General features: G+C 32.8%; 1 protein-coding gene across 2 annotated transcripts in view; it reads left to right on the top strand.

Annotated features, from left to right (window-relative positions):
- LOC139510161 (protein SPMIP7-like) overlaps positions 1 to 14,063 on the top strand; it is a 49,574-nt gene that overhangs the window by 15,842 nt on the left and 19,669 nt on the right. For both annotated transcript variants that reach the window (XM_071296513.1, XM_071296512.1), the window contains 2 exons: positions 63 to 154; positions 5,884 to 6,022. In XM_071296513.1, the coding sequence (XP_071152614.1) occupies positions 63 to 154; positions 5,884 to 6,022 (231 nt within the window). The remainder of the gene's footprint in view (positions 1 to 62; positions 155 to 5,883; positions 6,023 to 14,063) is intronic.

Below are 14,063 nucleotides of genomic sequence, written 5' to 3'. Positions count from 1 at the left end.
AAGTGCGAACCATGACATCGTGTAACTATAACTTTGTCTGCATTGCATTTTTATATTTTCAGTCGGCATTTGTTGCAAAACCTCCATCAGAACAAAGTAAAGAGGGGCGTGATCATTTAGCGCTTAAGTATATGTACAGTGGTTCAACTCAAAAGTAAGTTTAATATAGACGTTTAGCATTGTATGGGCGGCTCGATTTACTTTTCAAAATTATACATTTTTCCTTTAACCAGAAAAACACAATCATAACTAGTAACATTTCAAAAATAAAGTTAAGATAATGACTGTGTAACTGTCTGTAAATGTCGTATCACAAATCGTGATTTGTTTTAGATGTTAGTGTATGAGTTAAGTTTCCGTGTTATTATACATGTATATAGTCAGGTCTTGAAAAAAGTCAAATGTATTCCCAATCTAAATGATATTGTTTCTAAAAGAAAATGTGACGTCAAAGAATTCAAGTTGATATGGAATATTAGTATGTTTTTTTCTTCTTCAAATACTCAATTAAATTTAAAGTAATATTATTCAGTCGGGACGTATAATTCGTATCAAGATGTAGTTCGGTGCTTTTCATTTGGTGCTTTTCATTTGCGCCACAAAACATTTTTCATTTGCGCCAAAAAAGAAAACATTCCATTTGCGCCAATAATACAGGTAAATTGTTTTATTGATATACTAGAAATTTCTTGATATTCCTAAACGGAAGATTATACAGATAAAAGAAGAGGTATACTTAACAACAACATTATTTTCAGTTACCTGTGAATAATATGACGTGTTTTTTTCTGAAATTGTTAACATTTAATTGTTCATCCCTTATTTTTGTTTATTTGTATTTACATTGTATCATAGATCAAATTTATTCGTTCATTGTGTGTTAATTTGTGTTACTACGTATTTTATTTGAATTAAGCCATTCCAATTGATACTTTATAGTGTGTCTTTCTATGTTGTGATGTTACACTATTGTTTTAGATAAGGGAGAAGGTTTGGTACAATTTAAACATTAAATTCCGCCTCAATTGTTTTCACCTGTCCTAAGTCAGGAATCTGGGGTGGTGTTCTCGAAAGTATCCTAAGATTCGTCCTAAGTCATAGATAAGACCAATTTTAGGCTGGACTTAGCATCAGTTTGGGACACTCTTAAGTTGTGTCTCGAAGCTATCTCAAACGCATCTTATGTTGGGACGTCCTAAACATATCCTATGTGCGAAAAATTTAGAAAGTTAAAGTAATTTGTTTGATAAATCATTTATTTTACACGAAAACAATTAATAAAAATAATATATGAGATGGTCTAAGAACACGTCCTAATCCTAAGATAGCTTCGAGAACACCACCCCTGAGGTCCAGTAGTTGTCGTTTGTTTATGTAGTTCACAAGTGTTTCTCGTTTCTCGTTTTTGTCGAGCTTGTGACTTTTGTCGCAGAAAGCTCGACATAGGGATAGTGATCCGGCGGCCTTAGCTCTCTTCCTAACAGCTTTATATTTTAGAAGGTGGAAGACCTGGATGCTTCATACTTTGTATATAGATGCCTCATGTTACGAAGTTTCCGTCAGTCACATGTCCAATGTCATTGACCTCATTTTCATGGTTCAGTGACTACTTGAAAAAAAGTTAAGATTGTTTGTAATGTTAAATTCTCTCTTATTATAAGTTACTAGAACACACTCGCGAAATCGCGGGCATTCAGAGCGTGGTTGAAAGTATGTAAACTGTTGTGGGAAGAATTTTGAAAAAGTTTTGTGACTGGAAAATTTAAGGAAAGGTATCAAAAGTCATAGGTGCTTGGGGATAGGACAATTGTTCTTGTCCCCCTCCTCCTTTTTATCCAATTTTCCCAATTTTTTGTTTTCTATTAATTTCAATATGGACATACATTTAGTATATTATGAACATGCATTACTATAAATAAAGGGTAGTTGCTCTTCACTATCAATTCTCAGTTTATAAATCAATGATTTTTTGTAAAAGACACAAAAGGCCAACCTAATGCAAGGAAAATGTAATAGTACCGTTTTCCCTTAGATAAAGTGTATTTGCTTTTTACTATCAATTCTCAGTTTACTTATCGATCCACGGCTGTCATTGATATATTATACAGACCTCTCTATTTAATAAACTCTGTAACAGCCGTGGATAGTTAACTTGAAAATGATAGCAGATAGCAAATACACTTTATTCGTTGCATATGTATGTTCACTGTAAACAGAAAACGCAAACCGAAAGTCTGGTCTGACTTAAAATTTCGTCCAATGACGGAAACAATATCCGGATGCCTTTTTTCTTGTTTTTCTTCCAAAATAGCTCAATCTGAATAATCTTAAGAATGGATAACAAATGCGACTATGCAATGATGATTAATTTAATGTGGAAAGAAAAGAAGCGACACACAAAATGAGGTCTTCTCGTTTAATAGTATAGATAGATTAACTATATTTGGTATGTGGGTCATTATAAAAAAAAACCATGCAAAACTATGTTATTTAGTATGTTTAAGTCAAAAGACATGAAAATATATCAAAATGTATCAAAATAACACTTGCATATGTTAGATATGAATGTTTTGTGATACTCTATATAGTTTACAGTATGAAATGTTATAAAAAAACATCCTTAATGTTTTCTTAAACCCTTGGATATAGCCAGAATCAACTGCTATTTTTTTTACTATCAATCCTTTCAGACCTAAATTAGGACTATTATTTATACCATTTGTTATTAGGATTTATCACTTTTTATTGCATTTTGATACATACGAACAGTTTTTAATGATTTGGGAGGTGTCTGTTGGTTTTATAATAAAAAAAAATCACCAAAAGGAAAAGTCTCATTTTTAAAGTCAATGGTGTAACCAAAAAACAAATTGTTAGGGTAAGAGTTATCTTTCTCAAGATTTCACCAGTTGCAATAGTTTCTCCCTTAGCAATGTTACCTGTAAGCATGTTATGCAAAAGAAAACAAACATTTATGTTGAAAATTTATTGAAAACATCTTAAAAGTAAGTAAAAGCTATATCATAATTGAAAATAGTGTCCATGGTGTACCCTAATAAAAAAAAATTGAAAACATTTCCTGAATTTTGAATTATGAAATATATTGATTATAGAAACATGCACCAGTAACAACATATACTAGATTTGTAATTGCTAGCAATAACGGATGGCACCCTCGTCCCCCCATTGCCAGGATAATGGCAGCCATTTTGAAATTTCCAAAGTGAAAGAGCGTATTTACAAATGGAAATAATGATTTTTGTAAAGTTTTATTAAGTTATTATATTGAGCATTTTGAAATTTTTGACATTTTAGTCATTTCCATGGTTACGGCGGCCATTTTGAAATTTCTAACTCCAAAATGCAATTCTACCCATGCCAGTTATCATTTCTGTAAAGTTTCATCTAGTTTGCACCATTTTGAATTTTTTGAAATTTTGATATTTCTACTGTTTCCATGGTTACAGTAGATAATTCCAAAATTCTAAAAGCAGACATCCCATTGCCAGATATCATGTTATATATCAATACAGTTTCATATATCTCTATACAATATTCTTAAAGAAAATGCAGCTCTTATGTATTTGTCCATAGGCTCAATGTTAAACATTTGCCCTGTTTCCATGACAATGGCAGCCATTTTGGAATTTCTAAATATTGTCTTGATATCTAGGCATACCAAGGAACATTTCCATAAAGTTTCATCCAGCTAGGTCTTATAATGAAAGATTTAGAATTTTGAAAATTTTTCACTTTTTTGCAGTTTCCATGGAAACGGCGGCCATTTAAAAAAATTCCAGAGTCAGATGCACAACTTCACATGGGGGTCCTCATTATGTTATAGTTCCAACATTATTGGATCACTCAATTCTTAGAAACACGATGGACAAAATGTGTGGAAGAATAATAAAAACTAGAATTGCTATTGCAAGCAATAGCGGATGTCACCCTTACCCCCAATTGCCACTAAGCGGCAGCCATTTCAAAAACTTTTAACAGTGAATGCACATATTTGCATGGCTATGCATTTTTTCTGTAAATTTTCAGTACATTTAGATCATTTTTAAAAACATGACATTTTTGCAGTTTCCATGGCAACGGCAGCCATTTTGAAATATTCAAAGTCAAAAGTCTCATTTATACATGCCAGTTGACAATAATATTAAGTTTAAGTAAGTTTAGAGCATTTCGAAAATATTTGACATTTTTCCAGTTTCCATGGCAACGGTAGCCATTTTGGAAATTCCAACTTCAAAAGTCTCATGCAGACTTGCCAGTCTACAATCCTTTTAAGTTTCATCAATTTTGGAGCATTTTGAAATTTTTGAAATTTTTGACATTTGTGATGGTTCCTATGGCAACAGAGACCATTCCCAAAATTTAATGGCATATACCACATTGGTACATGGGAGGGACCATACCATCAAAGTTTCGATCAATTTGACCTACCATTTTAAGAAAGTTATTGCCACTTTAAGGTTTTTGGACTGTTGCATTGTTTCCATGGTAACGGCAGACATTTTCAAAATTCCAACGCCCAATTCCACATCTTACAATGTTGCTCATCGTTACTGTGAAGTTTTAAAAAATTTGGAGCATTTCCATATTTTGGAAATTTTTGGTGTAGTATCCATGGCAACATAGCAGTTCCAATGATTGCCAAAATCATCCCAAAGCAGTATATAGTGGGCACCTACATTGTATTAAAATCTAAAGATTTTAAGCTTAAGCATTCTCAAACAATTCACCTAACTCCAAAATTATATTTTTTCACCATTTTTTCGTTTCCATGGTGATGGCAGCCATTTTTTAGTTCCAAAGTTGCACTGCAACTGGAAAGTCAGGGTTCCTTGTTATAGTGCACTATGATTCAGATTGGTTCCTTTGGCTCTGAGAAAACTGCCGGACAAAATTAGGTGGAAGAAAAATATAATAATAATAGAGGAAAAGCAATATGTCACCCGACATTGTCGATCGGGTGACATAATAAGAAAAAAAAAGAAACGTAGAATAACAATACGTCACCCCAACTCCGTTGAGGGTGCCATAAAAATAGGGGAATGTAGCACTTATTTCGTAACTAAATCTTAAAATACAGTATCACCTTAAATCATTGGTGTTACTGTCAATGTTTAGTTCTTGGTTAATTCTGTTTCTTAGAATCTATAAACAATAGGTCAACTATATTTAGCGTATTAAATGATTGTAAGGTGTACATGTATTTCTTGTTTGGTTTATATATCTTGACCTCATTTTCTTGGATCATGTTAAAATCAAAGTGTATGTGATAGTTGTAATAAAGCTTTAAATTAGGACTATCTACATAACTTCAATGATTAGTAAAGAAGGCGAGACATTTCAGCGTGTGCACTCTTGTTATATGTTGGCGCAAATGAAATAACCCTGTGGCGCAATGTTTTGTAAAAATGTGCGCTAATGAAATGCGTCCGTTTAATTAATTTGCAGAGATATGCAATAAGAAATGTCACAGTGAGGTCTAAATCAACCTCACGACAAAACTGACAAAAGATATCTAATTAACTACACCAGAGACATACAGTCATCACCAACAGACATCATCACAATAGTCAGATCATACTCAGATGTCTATTCAAATTGTTTTAATCTCTAAATCATCCCGCGACTAAAACAAAAAGTTGCATTTAGACGAGTAAACACAAACTATCAAATACAATAACATGCCATCACCACCTAGAGATACTCAAAATAACAAACAAAAACATTAAGATATTGTCATATGACAACTACTGACGAGGTTCCTGACTTTGGACATGCACATGCTTGACAGAAATTACAGGTACACAATAGCATGTACTAAAATTCATTGCAGATTTCGACTTATCATTGATAACTTCTTTATAGATCATACGAGGAAGTTCCTTGGGATAACATGCTTCCGCCAAAACAATGGGATCCTGTTTCTACGTTAGAAGATAGACCAGATATGATATCCCAAAGATGGACTTTGAAACGATACGACCCCGCAGCTCAAGAATGGCAGGTATAGAGAGCCATACAAGTATTTTATTCACCACTGTATTAAGGTTTCCTTCTTTCATCAGTAAAAGCGGATTTATGAAGATTTTTTATTTAATATATAGAGTATACATGTATTTATTGAAACATATGGTTTGATGTTATAAAAGTTAGAAAAATTGGTATGATTGCCAATTAGACAACTCTTCAAAAGAGAACAAATGACACAGACATTAACAACTATAGGTCACCTTACGCTTCAAAAAAAATGAGCAAAACCCATACATACCACATTGTCAGCTATAAAAAGTTAAATAAAAAAAAATACTGAGCTCCGAGGAAAACGACTGCGTGAGCGTCTCGGTCGTCGATTGGCACAGTCCGATATGCGGTTTAAATAGAACAAAAGAATTCGACCTCTTGTGTTTAGAAGGTAGAAAAGTGTAACGAACTTTGTATACGGTTGTCAAGATGTCACAAAAGTTACTTTCCGTAAAGTCATTATAAATATTTGCATTCACGTTGTTTAATTTTCATATTGTACAATTGTTCACAATGCAACTTGCAAGCAATCGTTTTTAAAACGACCATAAGTCAAGCTGTTACGTCATTTCGGGGGTCTCCTTATAAACTGCTACTTTTTTTTGCTCGACATAGAAAAAATCTGGGAAAAATAACAAAAATTGAAAAATGAATTGTCAATCGTTTAAGACCATTCCCTAAGTGGCACACCTAAATTTGACATTTTGACGCAACTTCAAAGTTGAATGTTATATGACGGGGTTTTGTTAATTAATTTACGCATCGAACACAGCCGTCCTATATATGTAACATCACATGACTTTTAAGTGATTAAAACTATTTAAAAAAAATAATATTTGCATGCTTGACATGTCTTTTTCTTAAACAATTACAATTACACCGACAGTCATAATTTCTGTATTATTTAAAAAAAAGTTTTGTTACACATTTTGTTACACCTTAGTTATACAGTAACCCGGATTGGTTGACCATTGTGAAGTTGAGTTTTTTGGGTAGCATAGATTTATATCGTTGTATTCATTTTGTTTGTGTTAACCAATTGTCGTTCGGAATTATTTTTTATACATCAATTATTGATCTTACAATTCTTGTAATGTAGTTTGCGTCTTATTTCTTGAGTGTCATATTTTGGCTATGTTTGTGTTCGATCATACAGTATAAGTCGGGAGTTGCCCGCGAATGGATTTTTTTTAATTTCTTGTGACTCTTTGCGTCTTATTTGCTGATTGCAGTTGGTTTTTTGTTTTGTGTCATGTGGAGATATGGTGTGATTTTGTTTTTCTTTTGATGTGTTTGCATTTTAAATTGGGATTGCACCGAGTTATTTCATGATTTCTTTTGTGCTATATTTTCGATACATTTTTAGTCTATCTTAGCATCTTACAATTGTCCGACGACATAATGTGATGCTTTTTTTGTTCGCCAATATTATTCATACGATTCATACGATTTGAATTTACTATTTATTATCTTATTTTTTTCTTAATAATAGTTCATCTACAGTCGAAAATTTGCTAGACATTAAGAGTCTTTACTTATTTAACATTTTAACATTAGACTCAATTTTATTGTAGTAATTTTCTTGAATAACCGTCCCACTGTTAGTTGTATGTTAGTTCTTCACAACTCAGAAACAGATTCAAGGATATCAAAGTTCCCTTATATGAATTTTTACCGTATATGGTAGCTCACTCTATTTGTCTCATACATGCTCACTATTACAAGTCACAGAGTCGGATTTAGGGGGGGGGGGGGGGGGGGCGTGGTGGCCTTTTTTAGAAAAAAAAATTGGTTGGTTCTATAGGGAATCACTGAAGCGTGACGGAATCCCCCCCCCGCCCTTAGGCAGTCAGTGGGCCCCCTCTTATGAGAATTTTATTTGATCCGCCACTGAGTCAAGTACTATTATAGTAGTACATCGGTGTCTTCATAATTCATGTACAACACATGCGTATATGTATTACTTGAGTGTGAAACATGCAACAATATTCCACCAAAGCAGGCCAGGAAACAATCCATCAACAAGGAAGTAAGTTAATCCTTGAACTTCAAAGGGGGTATGGTTTTCTTGTTTGAGCGCGAACATTTATTGTCCGCCTCCATCAATCAATTTTTTCTTTCTTTCAAAACTTAACACTATAAGGTTTTAGAAGATTAGAATTCATAATATTTAGACGATATTTTTTTAATGAATCTTACCCCTCACTCTTTTTCACAATTTGAAGTTAAATTTTCGTTCCCTTATGTAAATAACTAGCACAAAGACTTTCATTATATATTATATTTTTTTTATTCATTTGAAGACTTCCATTGCACTGTTAAAACCAATATTCAGTGGCCGATCCAGAATTTTACATTAGGAGGGGTGGGCGCTGACTGAGCTTAGGAGAGCTCGCTCCAGTCCTGCTTCAGTGCATCCCGTATGTTTAAGCTAACAAATTTTACCGACTAAAGCCCCAGCTCGAATCTGCCTATATGCTTGAAAACGTTGTTCTTGTACATACTTACCTCCATGTCATTGTCTCAAGTCTACAGTCTCTGCACCGAACACTTACAATCGGCCAAGCCGTTGATAAGACGGTGCTTAAAAGAGCAGGGGCTTGTGTTAAAATTGTACTTACTAGACAGTCTTTGATAATCTGTTACAGTTTTGTGCAAGAGTTAGTTCTATGTTTTTTTAATAATAACACAGAACTATATGATGTTATGGGAAATATCGAGTTTGCTTGATATTGACAAATCAAAAACTCAAGTCACATGGTAATGTTTGGGATGCTTAAACCTTTGACATATTCTGTAAGTTGAAAAATGAATATACTAAAGACCTTTTTGGGATGTTAACATTTACGGTTGACTGGCATATTTTATGTAGAATGTACAACCTGATTCATTTAAAAAAAAATGACGATTCTAAAAAATAACGAAAATTAAGCATATATATGCTCTTTTAACTGTTCTTGAACAGGGCTCCAATTTAAAAAAATGAGTTCAGATGATCAAGTTCTTTGAAGAAGGAAAAAGGGAAACCAATGGCACTGCTATATCATCTCAGAAATTATATAAATTATTACCATCAGTATTACAAGGCTATGAAGGATGCATTTAAATCTCTTCTGTTATGGATACGTTTGACAAATTCTGTATATAAAAAAAACAAGTTCCTTTTGTGGCATAACTTTATTCCTATAGATTATTTCTCCTACATATCTTTATATATTGCTTTCTTTAGTTCAAATTGGAATCTTAGATAAGCATCTGGTACTTTAAAACCTCTCCTCTCTGTTCCATGTCTCTAGTCGACATGTGTACTTCAGAATAAGTCCTGGCTGTCAGATGTATAGCAGAACTTTCACATAACTTCTTGATAAAACTGCTGTCTTACTCCCTTTTCGACACTGCAAACAAAAAAATCGAACAAGCAATTAAAGAGGGGTTTGCAACCACATGTTCCCCGTACAAACAGATCGGACTTTGAGAGCTCTTTCCCGGATCTGGCACTGGATTTATACATCAGATGCGTCACAAAATATAAACATGTTATTAAATATACTAGAATATGAAATAAAGAAAAATATAAATAGAAAATGTTGAATTATCATTTATGTCTACGAAACCACAAGATCCTACTTAATTGGCCATGTTTTCAAATCATATCAAATGTTTTCATTGGTCTTCACTTGTTAGAAAAATGCACTTCACTTATTAGAAAAATGTACTGAAGTTATTGTTAGCTAAATTATCAATGTTAGGTTATTGCATACTCTTCAGAGCTGTATCTTGAACTAATGATGAATTGAAAAAGAGGGGATGGGTATACGTACCAAAAATTTGTCTGTATTTTCAACATGTCTAACAAACATGTGAGAAACATTGATTTTAGAATACGAAATATTTCTCATTCTGTAAACAGATATTAGTTTTCTCGTTTTAATTGTTTTACATTGTCTTATCGTGGCCTTTTATAGCTGACTATGCGGTATGGGCTTTGCTCATTGTTGAAGGCCGTACGGTGACCTAGAGTTGTTAATGTCTGTGTCATTTTTGTATCTTGTTGACAGTTGTCTCATTGGCATACCACATCTTCTTTTTTATATTGTAGGATTGTTAAGATATTTTGGTGTTTTTACCCCCCCCTTTTTTTTTTGTAATATACACCACAAAAACATTTAATTAGGATAAAGAACTAATAATCAATAGTCCAATAATGTCAGGCTTCAGAGTTTCATATCATTTACATTCAACATGTTTATCGGATTTATTTTTACTATCAATGTTTAACCATTAATTTTTATCGGAATTTTTTTTAACTACCAATGTTGAACCGTTCAACATTGAAAGTAAACAAAAATTAGATAAAAAATGTTGAATGCAAATGATATGAACCTCCGGTCTTATATTAAAGGACAATATATAAGACTTCTGAGGTTCATATCATTTACATTCAACGGTTTTATCGGATTTTTTTTTTTACTAAGAACCGTTTAACATCATTAGTAAAAAAAATCCGATATAAAACGTTGAATATAAGTGATATGAACCTCCGAAGTCTTATGTAATAGCACTACGGTTAATAGAATAATTGAAATTCAGTTAATTGAGTGTGGGAGGCTATTTTAATCCACTTTATGAGTGTGTATTATATAATGTTACAATGTAACAAACCTATCAAACACACCGTGAAAAATAACATTGTCTCCCCTGGAAATGCTTAACAACAAGACACAAAAAACTGCTACCTTTTTTTGCTCTATATCACATAATTATGAAAACACATTACATAGATAGGGAATAATGTGCTTGTGTACACGTTTGAATGTGTAGGTGGCACACTCAGAACGATCGTCTCTAGATTTTTTTTTTAAATTCGTCCCGGCCTTTCCGGGTTCACGTAGCAACACGTTTCTTTTCTTCCCAGCTATTCCTGATTATGAATTAATCCAAGACATGCATTTATCCCAATGCAACAACTATTAAACAACTCACCTATACCAATGGTGATCGTCTAATTCCTAGCTGATTCCTTTAATCGTACCTTTCTTGACGACACCCATCGTTGTAGCGTCTACCATTGGAGGTAGCGAAATTACATGATTTGACAGGAGAGCGAAATAAACAAGGGGAGCAATTTTATCAAACCGCATTCCGGACTGGGCATATTAAAATGAAAATCATTAATACTTTGTCCGTACAACCCAGTATGACCGGTTGAAAAAGCAAGATATTTTAAAGCCACAGGAGGGTAAGGCTTTAACCACGGGTAGTAGCGTCGTCATAGTCATATTTAGGAGCATTTAGTACAATGATTTTGTCATGATTTGGTTAAGATGGTCATGGATAAGTTACGTTACTTCCCAGCACGATTACATCAGTTCTTTTAAAATGAGCATATAAAAAAGCTAATTTTATACTATAATGTAAGGCAGCAACCATTTGATTTTCTGGGGGGGGGGGGGGGGGCTATGGGTTTTTTTTCTGTGCAAACTTTTTTTTTCGCCTGTGGCGAAAAACAATCTATTTTTTTCGCGACAAGTCGAAAACAATTTTTTTCTTTCAATTTTAGCATTACATATAGTGGCAGCTGAGGGTGAAACAAACAATTTTTTTTCTCAGAATCAAAAACAAATTATTTTTTTCTCCAAAAACTGGAAACAAACTTTTTTCTCCAAAAACTGGAAACAAACTTTTTTTTCCAAAAAAAACAAAAAAAAAACATAGCCCCCCCCCCCCCAGAAAATCAAATGGTTGCTGCCTAATTCAAACGGTCTAAATTGAAATTGTCGTTTTAAAGAAATTAAATATGTCATGGTTTAGATCCAAATTGATACATATTTGTTTCACCCTAATTTTGGTCTTTGTTTGAAGGCGCTTGTGATAACGAAGGTACACAATTTACCAATTGACAAAGAATTTAAAAAAAAAAAAGCTTTTTTAACCAAATTCGGTGGGCGTAATTGGCAATCGTACAAAAAAAAAGATATAATTTATATATTCAATACTTTCAATATTTCATTTTATTGCCATATAAACTTTACCGTTTGTGACATATAACAAAAACAAAAACAAATGTAGACCATCACTAAGTAACTCAACATATATAAGCCCATGCCACTGTAACCCAACTACAAAACTAAGCACACGATATTCAAGATTCAAAATTTTATTTAAACACTCAGACACAGATACATGTGTAACATGAGGTCATACATAATAGCATTATATAAACATGACGAAGTAATTATGTGGTGTCAATGACATAGATATAGCATAAAGATATATAACAATAACATACAACTATGTTTTTTAACATTTTCAGAACATATTGATAATGTTTTTGATAAATACAGAAAGTCGTTTATACAGTTGTACATTACATATTAAAAAGACCTTCCATTTTTTTTATAATTAGGATTCACTGTGTAGTAGCTTGGTAGAAACTTTTCCCTTAATACAACAATATTTTGATAAGTACATTTAAATAACAAATGAAATTCATCACCAATATCACTCTTACACAAAGTACATATCAATTCTATCATGCCTCGGGCTATTTTGCCATCTACCCGTTTCGATAGGCAGACGCAGATTTGAACACCTAAAGTGTGTGATCCAAAGCCTGCAATATTCAGGAAGTTTTAGAAGGTATGTTTCTAAAGTAAAATCTTTTTTAAATATTGAGTAAAATTGTCCTCGTGATGAGTTTTCAATATCACTAAACCACTGTTGTACAAATTGATCACAAAGTATTTGCTTTAAGTACATTTTATCACATTAGCCTGTTTGATTTGCAAAAATATATCCAATGCCAGTATTGTTTAATATTGCTTCTATACAATTTACCCATTTAAAGGTGTATTTAGATTTAGGCTTTAAACCAAGCATCAGTCTATACAATAAACTGCATTGTTTTGATTCATTATTTACAAATTTACACCAATATATAGTCATTCTAATTTTCACCTTTATTTCAAGAAGAAATCTACCCAATTCTCCGTAAACCATAAAATTAGGCGTAGTGTTTCTAACTTTCAGCGCCCTTTTTAAGAGCACTTAGGTTAAAGGATAAAATCGTGCACTCTTAATACCAATACATCGAATGTTCATTGTTGACAAATCATGATAATCCGTCAACCAATAAAGATTTAGTTGTGAGCAAGAAATGCATAATAGACAATTGGATAAGAATATGATATTTTTTGCAAAATTAATATAAAAACTGCGTGCTTTTTATATAAATATTAAACTGATGACTATCCTAAGACCATCATAAGACACCTCTCGGGTAGTCCTACCTTTATGACCAACGTTAAGAGATGTCCTAATTTAGCACCACTTTGTGAACCCCACTTAGGACTAGGATACGTCGTATGACCATTCTAAGACATGTCTTAGTCCTAAGACATCTTTGTGAAACTGACCCCAGATGTATAAGCATTGGAATATCTCATTTTCATGGAGTATATTTCGCTCCGCCCCTCTGTCATTGGTTATTGACTTTGAAATTTGTCCTTAGTTTACATGATTAGTTTGTGATTAGGTCAGTTTAAGGGGAACCATTAGTATGCAGTTGTATAAGGATTAACACAAATTCAATAACATCTTCAGATTTCAACAGTATATTAAGATACTATTTCGTCGCAATAAAATATCATGGCAGGTTTTAGCAACAGAACTACAAACATTTTAATTTTTGAACAAAAATATAAATTTTTCATCATCTGATAAAGTTAAAAACATATTATGTTGATGAATTATATCAACAAATAAAGACTATTTAATGGACATGTTAACAGTACATGTTTTCACCTTGTATATTATCATAATTTGAATCACAATTGAAACATCATCTTTTATCTAAATCTGTAACGACCAGTTTCCATTTTTAAAGGTGCTACTCCACATCTAAATTTAGCACTACGATATAGGTACATATTTAAGGTCTTTCCTCTCCGCGAGGAAAGACCTTATTGTTTTTCTCCTGTTTTTTTTTTTTTTTTTTTTTCATCCAGCATTTCTTTGACATGGCC

Source organism: Mytilus edulis, chromosome 2 (genome assembly GCF_963676685.1).
Source record: "Mytilus edulis chromosome 2, xbMytEdul2.2, whole genome shotgun sequence".
Classification (NCBI taxonomy): domain Eukaryota; kingdom Metazoa; phylum Mollusca; class Bivalvia; order Mytilida; family Mytilidae; genus Mytilus; species Mytilus edulis.
Note: the sequence above shows the minus strand (reverse complement) of the source record. Positions and strands in the feature narration are given on the sequence as shown.